This window comes from Ahaetulla prasina, chromosome 7, assembly GCF_028640845.1.
Source record: "Ahaetulla prasina isolate Xishuangbanna chromosome 7, ASM2864084v1, whole genome shotgun sequence".
Taxonomy (NCBI): domain Eukaryota; kingdom Metazoa; phylum Chordata; class Lepidosauria; order Squamata; family Colubridae; genus Ahaetulla; species Ahaetulla prasina.
In genome coordinates this window covers 22,708,563-22,725,903 of record NC_080545.1, presented here as the reverse complement: position 1 = coordinate 22,725,903, position 17,341 = coordinate 22,708,563, and the positions used below count along the sequence as shown (strand labels likewise).

General features: G+C 41.9%; 1 protein-coding gene across 1 annotated transcript in view; it reads left to right on the top strand.

Annotated features, from left to right (window-relative positions):
• Window positions 1-489: 489 nt before the first annotated feature.
• Window positions 490-17,341, top strand: part of ALG12 (ALG12 alpha-1,6-mannosyltransferase) — a 29,668-nt gene continuing 12,816 nt past the window's right edge. The window contains exons 1-8 of the mRNA XM_058191593.1: window positions 490-1,259; window positions 5,452-5,633; window positions 7,473-7,605; window positions 7,782-7,955; window positions 9,740-9,934; window positions 10,534-10,637; window positions 15,327-15,550; window positions 16,648-16,817. Of these exons, the coding sequence (XP_058047576.1) occupies window positions 1,094-1,259; window positions 5,452-5,633; window positions 7,473-7,605; window positions 7,782-7,955; window positions 9,740-9,934; window positions 10,534-10,637; window positions 15,327-15,550; window positions 16,648-16,817 (1,348 nt within the window). The 5' untranslated portion in view covers window positions 490-1,093. The remainder of the gene's footprint in view (window positions 1,260-5,451; window positions 5,634-7,472; window positions 7,606-7,781; window positions 7,956-9,739; window positions 9,935-10,533; window positions 10,638-15,326; window positions 15,551-16,647; window positions 16,818-17,341) is intronic.

The window sequence follows — 17,341 nt, the reverse complement described above, 5'->3', positions numbered from 1 at the left end:
GAGACCCTCGTGCCGGGAAAGCAGGGCACGTGGGCCAATCGCGGCTCGACACGCTCCGAGCCAATGAGAAAGCCACGTAGGAGTATATATTAAAAAAAAAAAAAAGCGAAGAGCTACGCTTGGCAAACTAAGACTTGTGGACTTCAACTCCCAGAATTCTTTAGCCAGCTAGATTAAGCTAAACTGGTTGGAGAATTCTGGGAGTTGAAGTCCACGAGTCTTAAAGCGGTCAACTTGAAGACCTCTAAGGAAACCGAACCGTAGACGTACGTACGTTGGGTTCCATTCTTCAGGATTGTGACGTCATCCTTTAGAATGTCTTTTTTTTTTTAAAGCTTGGAATTATGAACAGATCACCCCCCCGTGTACATAAATCAGTTCCGTTGCAGGAAGTGTGTTTATTCAACCAATACCCTTTCATTTGGATTTATTACTTATTATTATATACCAACATCCATCCCAGTTTCTGGGATAACTAAGGTACTAACTAGAGGATAACTGCCTATTAAAAAGAGGAAAAAAACCAGAAACCATCGTAATAATTATGTAAAAAAAAAAAAAAAAGCAGAAAGAGAAGATCCTTCCTACAGATTGATTGAATGGTGGAGAGGGGCCGTCGTTTTCTCCCTCTCTCTTCCAAGGATCTTGTTCACCTCCCCCTCCCCCGCCCGGTAATGAGGATCCGTTCAAAAACATTGAAAATGCCATGACGCTGCAGGGAAGCCGGCCAGGAGGAGAACGAGGAAGAAGCGCTGCGTTTTGGCAACGGGAGAGAAAAGATTAAGAAGCAAGACTCCGGGTGGGCTCACGAAGAAGAAAAGAACCCCCCCCCACTTTTTTTTTTTTTTTTTTTGATTGGAAGAAGGAGGAAGGGATGGGAAAGCCGGGCCAAATTGCAAGAAATAATCCCCCCCGAGAAATAATCGCCTCCTCTCGTGTCAAATCCGGGCTGCGACAGAAGGAAACGCGGCCTCTTCCCCTCTGAGAACAACGCTGCAGAAACCTGCCGGTTAAAGAAACGGGAAAAAAAAACACCGAAAAATAAAAGGCGGCGGCGGCGAACCACGGCGGGCTAAGCGTGGAACTCTTTTCAATGCGGCCCCCCAGGAGAAAAAAAAAGAAGGGCGCAGCAGCCTACGGGGACCTCCGAAGCAAGTCGCCGGGCAAGGCGAGTCACGTGGGAAAGGCGGCCCCGCCCCCCGGCCCCGAAGTGGGTCACGTGACGCCCGGCCGGGAGAATCCACGTGGGCGCCTTCCGGGTGAGTCCCGGCTCGGGAGGTGGGAAGAAGGGAGGTGGAAGCGCTGGGCTTCGTGGGTCAGTGGGGAAGGGGAGAAAGCCAGGCGCGGGAGTCTCGCTTCAGCTTTGGGTGGGTGGAGGGGGAATAAATCGGATTAATTTTTTTAAAATTTATTTTTATTTTATTTGTTAAGCATATAGGATGACAGAAGTATAAACGTGGTTGTGAATAGAGGAAATGCTCAATACAATTGAGCGCGTCCAGAAATATTTTACAAGAAGAGTTCTTCATTCCTCTGAAAACAGCAAAATACCTTATCCCATCAGGCTTGAAATCCTAGGTTTAGAAAACTTGGAACTTCGACAAGACCTAAGTTTAACTCATAGAATCATCTATTGTAATGTCCTTCCTGTTAAAGACTACTTCAGCTTTAATTGCAATAATACAAGAGCAACCAATAGATTTAAACTTAATGTTAACCGCTTTAATCTAGATTGCAGAAAATATGACTTCTGTAACAGAATCATCAGTGCCTGGAATAGTTTACTCTGTGGTCTCTTCCCATAATCCCAAAAGCTTTAATCAAAAACTTCTGAAGTTTTCCTTCAATCGCTGTCTTATTTAACAAATAATAAAGGAATCTTGCCTGCCTGGAGGGAAGGGAATATGCTGGAATGGGGGTTCAGTTTTTCTCCTGCTCCATAGCTTCCTTTCTCCTCCCTCCGCCTAGTAAAGTGACAGGCTGTTCCTCAGGCAGCAGGAGGAAGAGTCTAGTGAGGCTCATGAGAGGAGGAACAACCCTTCCTACTTTCCTTCTTTCCTTCCTTCCTACCTTTCTTCCTTCCTCATCTTTAGTACTTTATAAGTAACTCAAGGCAGCAAACATACACACCAATATTACTTCTTTCTCTTGTTCCCCACAACAACCACCCTGTGAGATGGGTTGAATTGAGAAAAAGTGACATCCCCAAAGTCAGCAAGTTTCCCAACTAAGTGTAAACTACAAGCTGTGTCTCCCTGTTCCTAAATCTAGTACCTTAATCTAGGTTATTACATATATTGGTTATTCGAAGACTGGATCAGCATTGTAGTTCTCTGCAGGTCAGCGGAGGGGGAGATGGGACGGATGCCTCCTACAGCACTCTGCCAACCGAAAACTGGCCATATGGAGGCTCTGTGAGTTTGGTAGAGGTACCGCGGGCTGCTCCTTTCATATTTCCAGGCTGGCTCCACAGGCCAGATTAAGCACTCTGCGGGCCAGATGCTCCCCACGGGCCTTGAGTTTGACACCCCTGCCCTATACCATTCTAGACAAATGGTTGTCCAGCCTCTTAAAAACCTCCAGTGATGGAGCTCTGAAGGCAACCTGTTCCATTCATTAATTGTTCTCACTGTCAGGAAATTTTCCTTTAGTTTTAGGTTGTTTGTCTCCTTAATTAGTTTCTATCCATTGCTTTTTGTCCTGCCTTCTGGTACTTTGGAAAATAGGTTGACCCCTCTTCTTTGAGGAAGCCCTTGAAATATTAGAACAGTACTATCATGTCACCCCTGTCCTTCTTTTCACTAGAATAGGCATATCCAATTCCTGCAACCGTTCATGTGTTTTAGCCTCCAACCCTCTAATTATCTTTGTTTCTGTTCTCTGCACTTAAGAGTGCAGAGAAGTTCTGCTTTCTCCCTGCTGGTCATCACTTCCTTGCCATCTTCTCCCATTAGTGCACTAATTGTTTCCTTGACTTTTTTCTTAGTTTTTACATCTTGAAAAAAAAAAAACTTCTAAAATTATTTTTGACTTCAACTTTATAGATTAGGGCTGTATGCTGGTATTCTGCCTTAGATATGTGGTCCTCTTTCCACTTTTTATGCTTACCCTTTAGTCTTCCAGTTTATCAAATTAAATTAATAAATAAATAATAAATAAATAAATATCAGAGACTTCCTTATGCAGCCTTGCTGATTTCTTCTTGGATTTCTTATTTTTCTTTTTTAGTGGTATTGTGGTGCATTGAGTTTTAATCACATTTTTTCAGAGTTTCTCAAGCTTACTTAGTTTTCCCCTTTAAGATTTTCATCCATGGAATCCTTCCCCAAATCTATCTAAGTTTGTTGAAATCAGCATTTTTAATGCCTAAGATACTGCTTTGATTTTGTTCTATGGTTTGTGTTTGTATTACATTGAATTCTAATATGACATGGTCACTCTCCAAAGTTCCTGCTACTTTGATCCCCTCTCCCTAAGTCTCTCTGGTATAAAATACGTACTGAAAAATGGATCAATGGCAAACTAGAATGTTCTGATTTTAAGGTTTCTGAAGCTAAGGAATTTCAGCGTGCTTCCAAGATTTGACCTCTGACTGCTTCTGCACCTGGTAAACCTTGGAGAAGGGGGAGCTCTAAAACAGTGCCTACTTTTTAATATCAAGAGGAGAATACTTTTATCTCAAAACATGTTTTCTGAAAGAACAGGGTGGTGGTATGATGTTTAAATACCTGTGCCTTTTTCACTCCCTTTTTGCAGATGTAATTGACTAGTACTAGTAATGGGAGAGCAGAGTAGTTTGAAGGCCTAGATCAGTGATGGCTAACCTTTTTGACATCATGTGCCAAAAGTGGGGGGAATGCAGGGGGGCTATGTGTGCCCGTGCCCACATCCATAATTCTATGCCCCCCATGCATGCGTGTGCGACCACTCCCACGTTCCCCACACTTTTGGCATCTGATGGCACAATGGGTCCGGTAGGCCTGCTTTTTGCTCTCCCCAGGCTCCAGAGCCTCTCTAGGAGCCTGGGGAGGGCAAAAACGGCCTTCCCCTCCCCTGGAGGCCCTCCAGAGGCCAGAAACAGCCTGTTTCCTTACTTCCAGTGGGCCCAGAAGGCCTGAAAATCAGCTGCCCGGCATGCGCATGCCCGCCAGAGCTGAGCTCACGTGTTCACCAATATGGCTCCATGTGCCACCTGTGGCTCGGGGGGTGCAGACACAACACATAGGTTCACCATCATGGGCCTAGATTTAAGAACAGAATTGCTGAAGAACAGAATTCTTCTAGGCCCTAGAACCGTGATGGCAAACCTATGGCACGCGTGCCACCTGTGGCATGCGGAGCCCTCTCTGTGGGCACGCGAGCCATTGCCCAGCTCAGCTCCACTGCGCATGCACACAAGCTTCCCTCCGGCCAGCTGATTTTCGGGACTGCCGTGCATGTGGGGACACTTGGGGGGCCTGCCTTTCTCCTCATTTTCTGCTGCCTGTGCTTGCCCAGATCTCCGGAGATTTCCCTCCCAGCACTGTTTTGGAAGGTGAGGCTTCCCCCCCCCCAGCCATTTTGCGAGGCAAATACTTTCCCCCCGCCCAGCCGTTTTGGGAGGCAAAGGCTTCTACCCCACACAGCCATTTTGGAGGCTTTCCCCCTCCAGCCATTTTGGGAGGCAAAGGCTTTCCCCCCCAGCCATTTTTTGAGGATTCCCCCCCCCCAGCCATTTTGGGAGGCAAAGGCTTTCCCCGCTCCAGCTGTTTTGGAGGCTTCCGCCCGCAGCCATTTTTGAGGCAAATGCTCCCCCGCCATTTTGGAGTCTTCTCCCCAGCCGTTTTGGGAGGCAAAGGCTTTCCCCCACCCAGCCGTTTTGGAGTCTTCCCCACCCAGCCTTTTGGAGTCTTCCCACCCTCCAGCCCTTTTGGGAGGCAAAGGCTTATCCCCCCAGCCGTTTTGGAGGATTCCCTCCCCATCCATTTTGCGAGGCAAAGGCTCCCCCCCCAGTGCTGTGTTGGAATCTAAAGCCAAAAAGGGGGGTCACATGCGCATGCGCGGGGGGGGTGGTCGTGCGCACATGCAAGGATTGCATGCATATGTAGGAGGGTGAGACGTGGGAGTGGCATTGCATTATGGGTGTGGACATATGCGAGCGTGCCTACGTGTGCACGCTTTTGGCACCCGAGGAAAAAAAGGTTAGCAATCATTGCCCTAGAACAATTCTAGATTACTGTTCTGTCCTTTAGCAGAGGAGAGTAACTGTGTAATTGAAAAGAGCAGCCAGGCAGCTGTTACAGTTAAACCTAGCTTCATTAATCTTCAGGAAATAAGTCAAAGCATTTACTGACAGGTAAAATATTTGTGCTTATTCAGATCTGATCTTCGTTTTGCTATATGCTCAATGTCTGCCTTCTGCGTCAGACGTTTTTTCTCATTCTGATTTCCCCCCCCAAACTAATAACGTAGATGGGAATTTTGGCTACAGAATGGCTGAGAAGAAACCTTCCCAAGGACAACCATGGCTGCTACTACTGATCGTTGCTGTTGCCTTCATTCACTTAGTTGTGTGCCCATTTACAAAAGTAGAAGAGAGCTTTAATCTTCAAGCTATACATGACATTTTGTATGAGAAGTTGGAATTAGATAAGGTAAGTCTTGTTACTTTCTGATTGTTCTCTTTTAAATTTAGTTTGCTACAGAGTTATTTTCAAAGCCAGTCGCATCTTAACATTTGTATTTATACTAATATACTGGAAATTTTTAAGAAAATGTTGGATAACCATCTGACTGAGATGGTGTAGGGTTTCCTGCCTGGGCAGGGGGTTGGACTAGAAGGCCTCCAAGGTCCCTTCCAACTCTGTTGTTATATTATATTATATTAATACTCTATTATGCCCAACATTATTATTACCTGCCATATATTTTTGCATGTATAGAACAGAACAGAATAGAATTTTTTTATTGGCCAAGTGTGATTGGACACACAAAGAATTTGTCTTGGTGCATAGACTCTCAGTGTATATAAAAGAAAAGATACGTTCATCAAGAATAATAAGGTACAACACTTAATGATAGTCATAGGGTACACATAAGCAATCAGGAAACAATATCAGTATAAATCGTAAGGATACAAGCAACAAAGTTACAGTCATAAGTGGAAGGAGATGGGTGATGGGAATGATGAGAAGATTAATAGTAGTGCAGATTTAGTAAATAATTTGACAGTGTTGAGGGAATTATTTGTTTAGCAGAGTGATGGCATTCGGGAAAAAACAGTTCTTGTGTCTAGTTGTTCCGGTGTGCAGTGCTCTATAGCGTCGTTTTGAGGTAGGAGTTGAAACAGTTTATGTCCAGAATGTGAGGGGTCTGTAAATATTTTTACAGCCCTCTTTTTGACTCGTGCAGTATACAGGTCCTCAGTGGAAGGCAGGTTGGTAGCAATAGAAACAATAGCTAGTCATTTAGCTGGATTAAAAGAAATGTGTGCCATTGTAGATTATCTGATTGAGGAATTATCCAGGATTAAATGTTTAATTCTAGTACTTTGTTCACCAACTGTATTTTAAAAAAACCCAAACAGCTGGGTAATCTACAGGCCATTTGTAGCCTCCACTTACCTATATATGGAGTCCCCAGAGTTTCCCATGCTTTTTGATTTTTGGAGGCGTCATTGTTATCTTGCTCAATTTATCTCCCAATTTGTGAGTAACATACTTTGCTGCAATGCCTCCAATTAAGTAAAAATTAATAGCACAATCTACAGATCAACTGATCTGAATCCGTGGACTCAAATAGTGAATTTCTGATCTGCAGCTCAGAAAAAAGTCTCTGTATAATGATTTAGTACTATTGATCTAAAAATCACGCGACCAACTTTATTTTATGAATTGGTGTTACAAATAAATACTATTAATTTTCCATGATTTTTCCATAATCAAAAGTAACAAAATAGCAAGACTTTAAACTAGGAAAAATCAGTGTAGTAGTTAAGGAATCATGCGAGAAACTGGGAGACTGTGAGTTCTAGTTCAACCTTAGGCACAAAGCTAGTTAGATGACCTTGGGCCAGTCACTTTCTCTCAGCCCTAGGAAGAAGGCAAGGGCAAACCACCTCTGAAAAACCTTCCCAAGAAAACTAGAACCTCCTCATTTATTTTCAGTTAAATCCCCAGGAACTATTCCACTACTGACATTCCTGGTGTTTTCCATATCAATTTTGGAGCAAACATATTGGTGACTAGTTTGGGTTACCTTTGCTCTTTCTTAACTAAAGAAGAAGTATAATAAAATTATAGAATTTCTTTTTGCAGCTATTTCTACCCTGTTTTCCCCAAAATAAGACATCCCCTGATAATAAGCCCAATCGGGCTTTTGAACGCATGGCAATAAGGCCAAGCGCTTATTTCAGGGTTCAAAAAAATATAAGACAGAGTCTTATTTTCGGGGAAACACGGTACATATCTGTGTTATGGATTTTTTTATTGCAGTATGATCATCATGAATTTCCTGGAGTTGTCCCGAGAACATTCATTGGTCCAATTTTTATTGCTCTTCTTTCCAGTCCAGCCGTCTATATATTGTCCCTTTTACAAATGTCAAAATTCTACTCACAGCTGATAGGTATGAGATACAGCCACTTTTCTTTATGTTTTTTTTTTATTGCATTGTAAATCATTGTAATTTCTAATACTGTTATAGAGCCAAAGTCACTTAGACTGTGAACATTACCTATTATTATTTCTATTACAGATACTAAACCTGATTTTTTATTGTTATTCATGTTATTTTGCCATCAGTCCGAGGAACCCTGGGCTTGACCGTGATTTATGCCCTATGGCGGCTACACAAAGAAGTCAGAAAGCAGTTTGGTTTTACTGTATCCCTGATGTTCTGCCTAATAACAGCTACTCAGTTCCACCTGATGTTTTACTGCACTCGTACCCTCCCCAACGTATTTGCGCTGCCTGTTGGTAAGTACTGAGGGTGCTTTTCAAAACTTTCCTTGATGGGTAAAGAATGCTAAAGCAGTGTTCACAATGACACGTAGCAAAAGGGGTTGCGATTGGCTTGAGATGTTGTCTTGCCCACCGCTGAGAAGGCCAGCAGACATGCCTCTATGTCTGAGGTGTATAAATCAAGAATGGGAGTAGCTGAACCCACCAAGCTATACGATGGGAGACCACACATTTTTGAACTCCCCTCCCACCACAATTATTGAAAATCAGAAACATAAAATACCAGGGGGAAAAAAGAACCTAAAATAGGCTTAATATTATTTAGTATCCATTTCCACTTCCTGTTGTGGCCCGCCAGTGGCCAGGAGAACTGGCGGCAGACTCAGAGAGTGAAGAGGTTGGGGAGGAATATGGGCCAGTCCTGGAGTCTGGAAGGCTGTGCTGAGTGCTCTGCGTCGGAGGCAGAGATGGGTCCATGGCCATTTGACAGTTATCAGCTACCTTCGGAGTCAGAGATAAGTGGGGCAGAAGAACAGCTGGGGCCTGTTCCTGATGTGTGCATGCACAGAGCTGTTAGGAGAAGGGAACAATTAAGGAACAGGGGTCGACTTGGGAGTTAAGGCACAAGGGGACGCTGAATGGTTCCTCCCATAGTGAATAAATAGCAAAAGGGGAGTGGTATTTGCAGGAGGCGATTAGTTCGTTTATTAATTTGCTTATCTGAGTTGGTGCCTCACAGAGACTCCTTGCCAGGTATTTCATTGTACAGCATTGTGCCTGGAAGCTATTGGCCTGGCAGCTATACAAGGACTGATGAGGTCTGTTGTTGCAATTCACCCTCGAAAGATTGTTTGCTGGGACTTTGCTGGATGTGAATGCTAGGAATTCATTTTAGCCAAATAAAAAGGGTTTTTTGGGGGGGACAAAGGGTCTGTTTTGTGATTTGGGGAAGCCTAGGTCAGAACACTACCAAACACAAAAGGTAAAATAAATCAGGAAGTCCTGGCCCAACTGAATTGAGATCCTTACTCCAATCTGTAGCACACTTTCTTTAGAACAGTGATGGTGAACCTTTTCGGCACTGAGTGACGAAAAGTGAGCCTGCACATGTGTGTGTGGCACTGAGTGCCAAAAAGGGAGCACTTCATGTGCGCAATTGTCTGGGCTGCAATCAGGAAGAGGAGCTGTCCACGGAAAATGTACTTCTGGCTTCTGGCGCGTGAGTGTGCGGTTACTCCTGCGCATGCACATGCGCAGATCTGCTGGCCAGTGCACGTGCTCATGCCAGAAAACGGAAGACCAGCTCTTCCGGTTTCCAGCACTGCTGGACACACAAAGGCAGCTGATCGTTGCATGCGCATGCACGCCAGAAACCTGGAAGAGGAATGGGCAACACCGTATGTGCCAGTTGATATGGCTCTGCGTGCCACTTTGGGCACGCGTGCCATAGGTTCGCCATCATGGGTTTAGAATGTTATGTGTATCCGCCACCTCCAATCATTCTCTTCCAATGATTTATAATCCAACAATGTGCTTTAAATGGGATGAACTTAAACATTTACTGAAAGTTTGATTTTGATTATGTAGTACAGGGGTCTCCAGCCTTGGCAACTTTAAGAGTTGTGGACTTCAACTCCCAGAGAGGAATTCTGGGAGTTGAAGTTCACAAGTCTTAAAGTTGCCAAGGTTGGAGACCCCGATGTAGTAGGCTTGTTAATTGTTTTGCTATATTTAGATCCTGACAACGATCAACAAGTTAAGTTATTAATACCCGATTTGTCTGTTCATTTGTTAATCAGTTTTACTAGCAGTTACATCTTGGATGCAACAAAAGCACCGCCCGTTTATTTGGTTCTCGGCTTTGGCAATCATCGTCTTCAGAGCGGAGCTTTGCATATTCCTGGGTCTTATGCTGCTGATCACTCTGTTGAATAAAAAACTCTCTGTTATGAAAATGCTTTTCTATGCTGCTCCTGCAGGGGCTTTTTGGCTAGGTGAGTGTGGTTTGGAATTAGTGGGGTTTTCTTCAAAAGCGGCTCTTCTGAAACTCCATTGCAAAATTTTTAATGACATTACTTCTTAATCTCATTTTAAAAGATGGAAAAGTTCTGCACTGTGGTTTTAATGTGCAATTTATGGGACTCTGCTCTTTTTTTGCAAGTAGATCATCTTAGCCTGTGGACTTAGTTATCTTACAAGAAGGTCCTACAGTAAATGGCAATGCATCTAATACAAAAGACAGCCAGCCAGTCCTGTTGCACATAGAGGTTCTCTTGCTAATTCCAAGCGGAGCCCTGGATGTCTCCCAAAGTCCTATCTGAATGGCAGATCTTGCCTCCATGTTTTTAATCCTGTGAAATCGAACCAATGCATTTCACCTCAGGCAGGAGGGACCATAATTACAGCCCCTCACAAGTCACAGCCTTGTGATTCTGCAGGCTGTGCTGTCAAATCAATATTTCAGATAATGGGCTGATTTCCATCCAGTTCTGGAATGACAGTCGTATTTATTGGTTCAAGGCATGTTGAACTGCTGTTGCTATTTTAAGTGATTTTTGCATAGCTCCTCAATTTGGCTCTTTTCTCCTTTCAGGACTCACAGTGGCTCTGGATTCTGTGTTTTGGAGGCAGCTGTTGTGGCCTGAGGGAAAAGTACTTTGGTATAACATTGTCTTAAATAAAAGCTCCAACTGGGGAGTATCCTTTTAAACATGGAGGAAACAGAATTCTGTAGCACAATTTGAATGAGTTCAATATTCACAATGTGAGCAGGAATATAACTGGAAATAACTAGAAAGTCTTGTCATGAAACTCTTTTATTTTGCATCCTTTCCAGGCCACGTCACTTCCTTGTCATAGCAAGAACTGAAATTTGTATGGAACCAAATCTTAAATGTTCTTCAGCCATTTTTATTTCTTACACCTGATTCCACGTTTCTCATCTTATTCTCCTGATATCTGTGGATACCTTTGGTGGTAGAAAATTGTTGTCATGCAAAGTTCCAGCTCCAATAAAACTCCCCTTTTATATTAAAAGGTGGATATATAGTTTCTCCCTCCAGGGTGTGAGTATTGGAATGGAAAGAATAGTGATGGGCTCAGTGGCTCAACCCAGTTAATACTCAGGGGTGAAATGCTCCCAGTTTGGACCGGATCACGCGATCTGGTAGTGATGGCAGTGGGTGGTTCGGAGAACTGGTAGCAAAAATCCCCGCCCCGTCCCCCCATGCCCAGCTGAGCCGCACGATCATCAGAGGTTTTTTTTGTTTTTTGTTTACTTTTAAAAGCATGTTTTCTTCGGCCGAAAAAAAAAGATTTTAAAAGTAAAAAAAAAAGCCTCTGATGATCGCATAGCTCAGCTGGGATTGTCTGAACATTTTAAAGGCATTTTTTCTCAACCTCCTCAGCCGAAGAGGCTGTAAAAAAATGCTTTTAAAGGGTTCTGGCGATCAGGCAACTCAGCTGGGTTTAAATGCTTTAAAAGCATTTTTTCTACAACCTCTTCAGCTGAAGAGGTTGTAAAAAATTAAAAGGCTCCTCTGGCGATCCCAGCTGAGTTGCCTGATCATCAGAGGCTTTTAAAAACATTGTTTTACAACCTCTTTGGCGGAAGAGGTTGTAGAAAAAATGCTTTTAAAAGTAAAAAAAAAATTGGCCACGCCTACCCAGTCACATTTACCCCCCACCAAGCCACACCCACAGAACCGGTAATAACAAATTTTACATTTCACCCCTGTTAATACTGGTTTTGTTTTTCAGCCCAGATCTGTCACTTTCTTTTTTTTTAAAATAATTTTTATTAAACATTTTTTAAAAACAATTTTTTTTACAATTTTCTTCTTTACATTTGCGCATCAGTATTCATTTCTTGTATATCCATTTTTTTCCCTTACTTCAATTTACTATCTATGTGATTCGAATATTTATTTATATAAATGAAAATAACAGTGTACTAAATTACAGTCATACATTCTGTGTCAGTTCCATTTCCGCTTGTTTGTTACTACAGTCAAACTCCTGTATTTTACTCATTTAATCTTTCCTTGCCCTTTATACCTCTTCTCTAACCATTCATACCATTTGTCCCATACCATATAGTAGTCTGTTTCCTCCTTATTTGTATTTTTTTTTGTGAGTTTGTCCATCTCTGCGCACTCTGAAACTTTTCTTATCAAATTTTCTTCTGTTGGTATTTTATTATTTTTCCAATTTTGTGCATATATTATTCTCCCTGTTGTTATAATATGTATAATTGGGTATTGCATTTTTTTGTTGTAATGCCCTGGAAGTATTCCTAACAAAAATAGTTCTGGCTTCATCTCTATTCACTGTTTGGTTATCTCTTCTAAATATATTCTTATTCAATTCCAAAATTGTTTTACTTTGGGGTACCACATGTGGTAATATGTTCCCTGATTGGTCACTTTCAAAGTGACATGGGAATGATTACTTATAAAAAGGACGTGATCATAATTGGTGCTACAAAATTCACTTCACTCAATAGGAAGATTCATATCAGCCTAAAAACAGAGCTACTGAATCTTACTGAATCTCTTACTTTAAATCCTCAGAAGTTGCACACGAGTGACTGAATTTCAAATGGTTGCTTTCCGTGTCGCAAGCTCGGAACATCAGTTCAAAAGTTTGAAATTGTTTGAACATCCCAGTGTAGCTCATTCTGTGGCTTGATATTGTTTTCATTCTCCAAGCTAGGAAGATTTAGAAAGCACATTGGCTAATACAACAGGAGGCACAGATCCATCTTTGCTGTCATGTGCAATAAGGTGAGAGGACAGGGTGGTAGTGGGGATGAGTTAAGAAAACATACAGTGGTGCTTAAAAGTTTGTGACTTGTTTAACTGCATTCTCTCTATCCACTTTTAGGAATTGTGGAGAGGTTAGATTGTGTTTTATGTCATATTTATATAGAAATAATGAGAATTCAAAATGGTTCACAAGCTTAAGCATCATTGTATACTGTTTTTTGCTTAGCTGGTGTACCTTTTCCTAATTGAAAATTAGAGTTCACAGGTTCCAATAAAATCCCTATTATTTTTGCATGTTTTTTGCTTTTTCTTTTTTAGGCTGGTTATCAAATGCAAGTGTGCATTATTCAGTTCATGTACCTTGTGTTATGCCTCTTTGTTTTGACAAATTTCCAAACGGAAAGGGGTTCATAAGGCAGAACAGTACATTACCAATAGCATAATTATAACCTTTTGGATTGCCAAGTCCAAAGGCTGTGTTCTCTTGTTCTTCAACCAGTTTTGCATGGAGATAGCAAAATGTGTCTGTTATGAAAAAGGTTTCAGTTTAGAATAGAATAGAATAGAATTTTTTATTGGCCAAGTGTGATTGGACACACAAGGAATTTGTCTTGGTGCATATGCTCTCAGTGTACATAAAAGAAAAGATACGTTCTTCAAAGTACAACATTTACAACACAATTGATGGTCAATATATCAATATAAATCATAAGGATTGCCAGCAACAAAGTTACGGTCATACAGTCATAAGTGGAAAGAGATTGGTGATGGGAACTATGAGAAGATTAATAGTAGTGCAGATTTAGTAAATAGTTTGACAGTGTTGAGGGAATTATTTGTTTAAGCAGAGTGATGGCCTTCGGGAAAAAACTGTTCTTGTGTCTAGTTGTTCTGGTGTACAGTGCTCTATAGCATCGTTTTGAGGGTAGGAGTTGAAACAGTTTATGTTAATACCCAAAAAAGTGTTTTTGTTGTTATATTTATAGATTTTGTTAAAGTGAGTGCATTGCTATTGTTGGTTGGTTGGTTGGTTTTTTGATGGTCTCAATTCTATGCTTGTTGATAGGGGCAGAGTCCACAAAGCATGCTTAACTACAGTATTATTTCATTGTTTTCAGCGGCAATTTTAAAATTTATTGGACAACCTGCACGCTCTTGGGTCATCATTTTAGAGATACTTCTTTACCTAAACAGAATAAGAGAATGACCACGAGTGGGCAAAAAAGCAATGGGAGTGGGGGTTCCAACTTGTTCCAGCTTCTCCATTGAGTTTCCCCATTGGAAGCTGTCAGGAAACATCAAAAATACTTCTGTCCCTTCCCCTCCTGCCTTCCACCACCCTTTCCTGCCTCCTTTTCCTCCCCCTCATTCTGTATCATTTCCTTCCTTCCTTCCTTCCTTCCTTCCTTCCTTCCTTCCTTCCTTCCTTCCTTCCTTCCTTCCTTCCATCCATCCATCCATCCATCCATCCATCCATCCATCCTCCCTGCCTCCCACTCCTGCCAGCTTCCTCATTTACATTGCTTGTAGGGAAAAAGTCAGTGAGGAAGCCAGCAAGAAGTTGCAAAGCCTGCAGAATTGTAAGTGGTGGTTGGTTGGTGGGGAAGGAAGGTGAGGTGTCTGGAGGACAGGAATGGTGTATTGGACTGCACAAGAGGTACCATATTGATTGGGAAGGTCACGTGGGTGAGCAGCATAGTTTGGGAAGGGTGTGACTGGGAGTGTGAGAAAGGGGCTGTGTAAACCAGGGAGGAGTTGTTGGGAGGTGGCACAGGTAGGGAGAGTGCACATTGGGGAGGGGGAGGGGGCATGGTCCAGAAAAAGTGTGTGGAGGCTCATTTCTCTTTGTTCCTTCCTTTCTCTGTTCCTTTCCCTTTGCAGCAGGTGACTGCTGCTGGGTTGGAGAAGGTGTGAGGTGTTGTGGGACTGGCTGGGAAACTGTCACAGAATGTTGAAAACGGAGATCATGTAATTGCAGCAGAAGCCCAGCAGTGTAGTAGCAGCAGCTAGTAGCACTGAGTAACCAACCAACCCCCACAAAAAAAAAAAAAATTCATTCCCTTTGAAGTCATGGGTCCCAAATTTTGAATGTATTCTTAAGTTAGCCCGTTTGAGGTACCTCAGTTCAAAAATCGTTAACCTACGATGCATTGTATCTCAAACAATGGAATTCTGCTAAATCTGTGATTCTCTTCACACAATGTATTGTGTGGTTTTGTTGGTTACATAAAAGTCTAGACTTAGATCACGAGTTCTTCAGTGACAAATTAGAGGCATCTGAGGTGAAGTAATTGGGAACGGGGTTGGGGGGTGTTTATGTGTGGGTGCATTAGTATACATGCTTTTTACTTTTTTCATACAAGTACCAAATGAAAGAGGTGATTTTGTATGTCACCGAATATATTTTATAATGTTATGTACGATAAAGTAGCTTATTCATGCAGCAAAGAAACAAAAACATAAGAAAACATTGAAAAACAGATATTTTTTCTAGAAAATTTCAAGTGGTTATATGATGTTCTAGACAATTTTAAAAATGTAGAAGATACCACATTGAGAAAATTATTAATTGAAATAGCCTTTTTTAATAAAAAAAAATTCCTTAACTGTTTTTTTAAAGACCTCGCCTTTTTTATGGTATTTTTACTCTGCCTTGCCTCGCGCTCTGGGTTGCAGTATTGTATTTCTACCACTAGGAGCAGTAGACCGAAGATGTTGGGTATTAATTCTACCCTCACTTGGTTTTATTTTCTTGTATTCCTTTCTCCCACATAAAGAGCTGCGGTTTATAATATACACATTTCCAGTTTTGAATATAGTGGCTGCCAAAGGCTGCTCGCGAATGTAAGTGTACTTATACATACTGTATTTAATTTCTGTTTCAAGATCTTGACTTCATTATTTACCGCTTGCTAGTTTACCAGTCATATTCTCCAAATAACCTTGATAGGAATTCTGGGAGTGGCAGTTTTAATCATCTTGTGGGCCCCAGATTGGGAAAGGTTGACTTGGAATAAAAGATTCTTATTTTGTCATTCCCTTAGGGCACCAGTCACTTAATATTGGCCTTAAAACCTGATGAGACTGAATAAGATGTAACATGGATGAAGAGTGACATTTCCCACGACCTTTTGGGTTAGAAAATATGCAAGCTGTTTAGTCCTATGAATTTTAAACCACAGCAAACTAACCTCTGCCTTTACGAAGGATGAAAAAAAAATCCCCATAAAAACAAATCTCATTTTATTAGTGCATATTATATGTAGTAAATTTTGCCCCGCATGTTGCTCTTTAAAGTCCAATAAAACAGCAGTCCCAAACCTTTCTGGCTCCATGGACCGGGAGGGGAGGGGGGATGGTGGTGGGGGGAGAGGATGGTTTTCCATGGACAACTTAATCCTGCGCATGCGCCAAATGAAGCTTTGCACGCTTGCCCACCACTTGTGTTGCCCAGTTTTTTTTTTGTTTTTTTTTTTGTTTTTTTGTTTACATTTATACCCCGCCCTTCTCCGAAGACTCAACAAGGTCTGCAGCCCAGGGGTTGGGAACCTCTGTAATAAAAGTTTGAACTTCTTCCAAGATTGCACAGTTTTACTTTCATTTCTATCTAATCAGGATTTATTATCAACCTGAATAAATTGACTAGATCAGTGTATAATATTATGTGTTTTAGAGCTAGAGTTAATTGCACTTTAGGGTTTGAGTATCATGCCAAACCACACTTTAACTGAAGATGGATGTGCAAATTTGAAAGCAAAACTGTTGTGCATGTAGGACGTAATCCCAGGGCTCTTGCCTCTGACAGTAAACAAGTTCAGTACAATACAAAAATGACATCTACAGTTCATGTAACCTAACATTCAATGTGATCTTTGAACAGCTGTGTATTGGAATTGGAAATATTGTGACCACTAAATACACTATTTTTCTTTTCTACACAGTCTAAACAATTTCAAGAAATCATGGTTATACAAATTAGGCACGCTGTTCGTTATAGCACACCTTTTTGCTAATGCTGCTTACTCAGGAGCATCGCTCTATGTGTCTCACTTCAATTACCCTGGAGGAGTTGCTATGCAAAAACTACACCAGCTGGTACCTCCAACAGCAGGTGAGTAAAACTGGGTTGATAAAAAAAAAAGAGTCACCTGGTGGCTTGGTACCTTTTGCGGCCCCTTCTGCAGATTGGCTGGAACTAAACACGGGCCATTTTTTGTTGCTGCACTCTGAGGTTTCAAGAGATAAAGTGACAGCTTTAAAGCTTGTTCTTTTAAGTCTTACTGCCTATTCCCATTTTGAGGGTGTGACCTGTGATAGGGTGTGTGGAGGACCACACAGCCCACAAAGCAAAATAAGTTGGATGGCCCTATGAATTATACATTTGCGTACATTTTGAACCCCCTGTGGAATTGGAGGAACCATGCCATGAAGGCAATTAGGAATAGGGTGTTAATAGCATAGAACGGTGTTCCTTAACCTTGGCAACTGGAAGGTGTGTGGATTCAAGTGCCAGAGTTCACTCAGAGAGCATGATCCCGAAAGCTGTAGTGCTTTACATATTGTTAAGTGGCATAAAGAGGGCATGATGTTGGTAAGGGTAAAGGTTCCCCTCGCACATATATGCTAATCATTCCC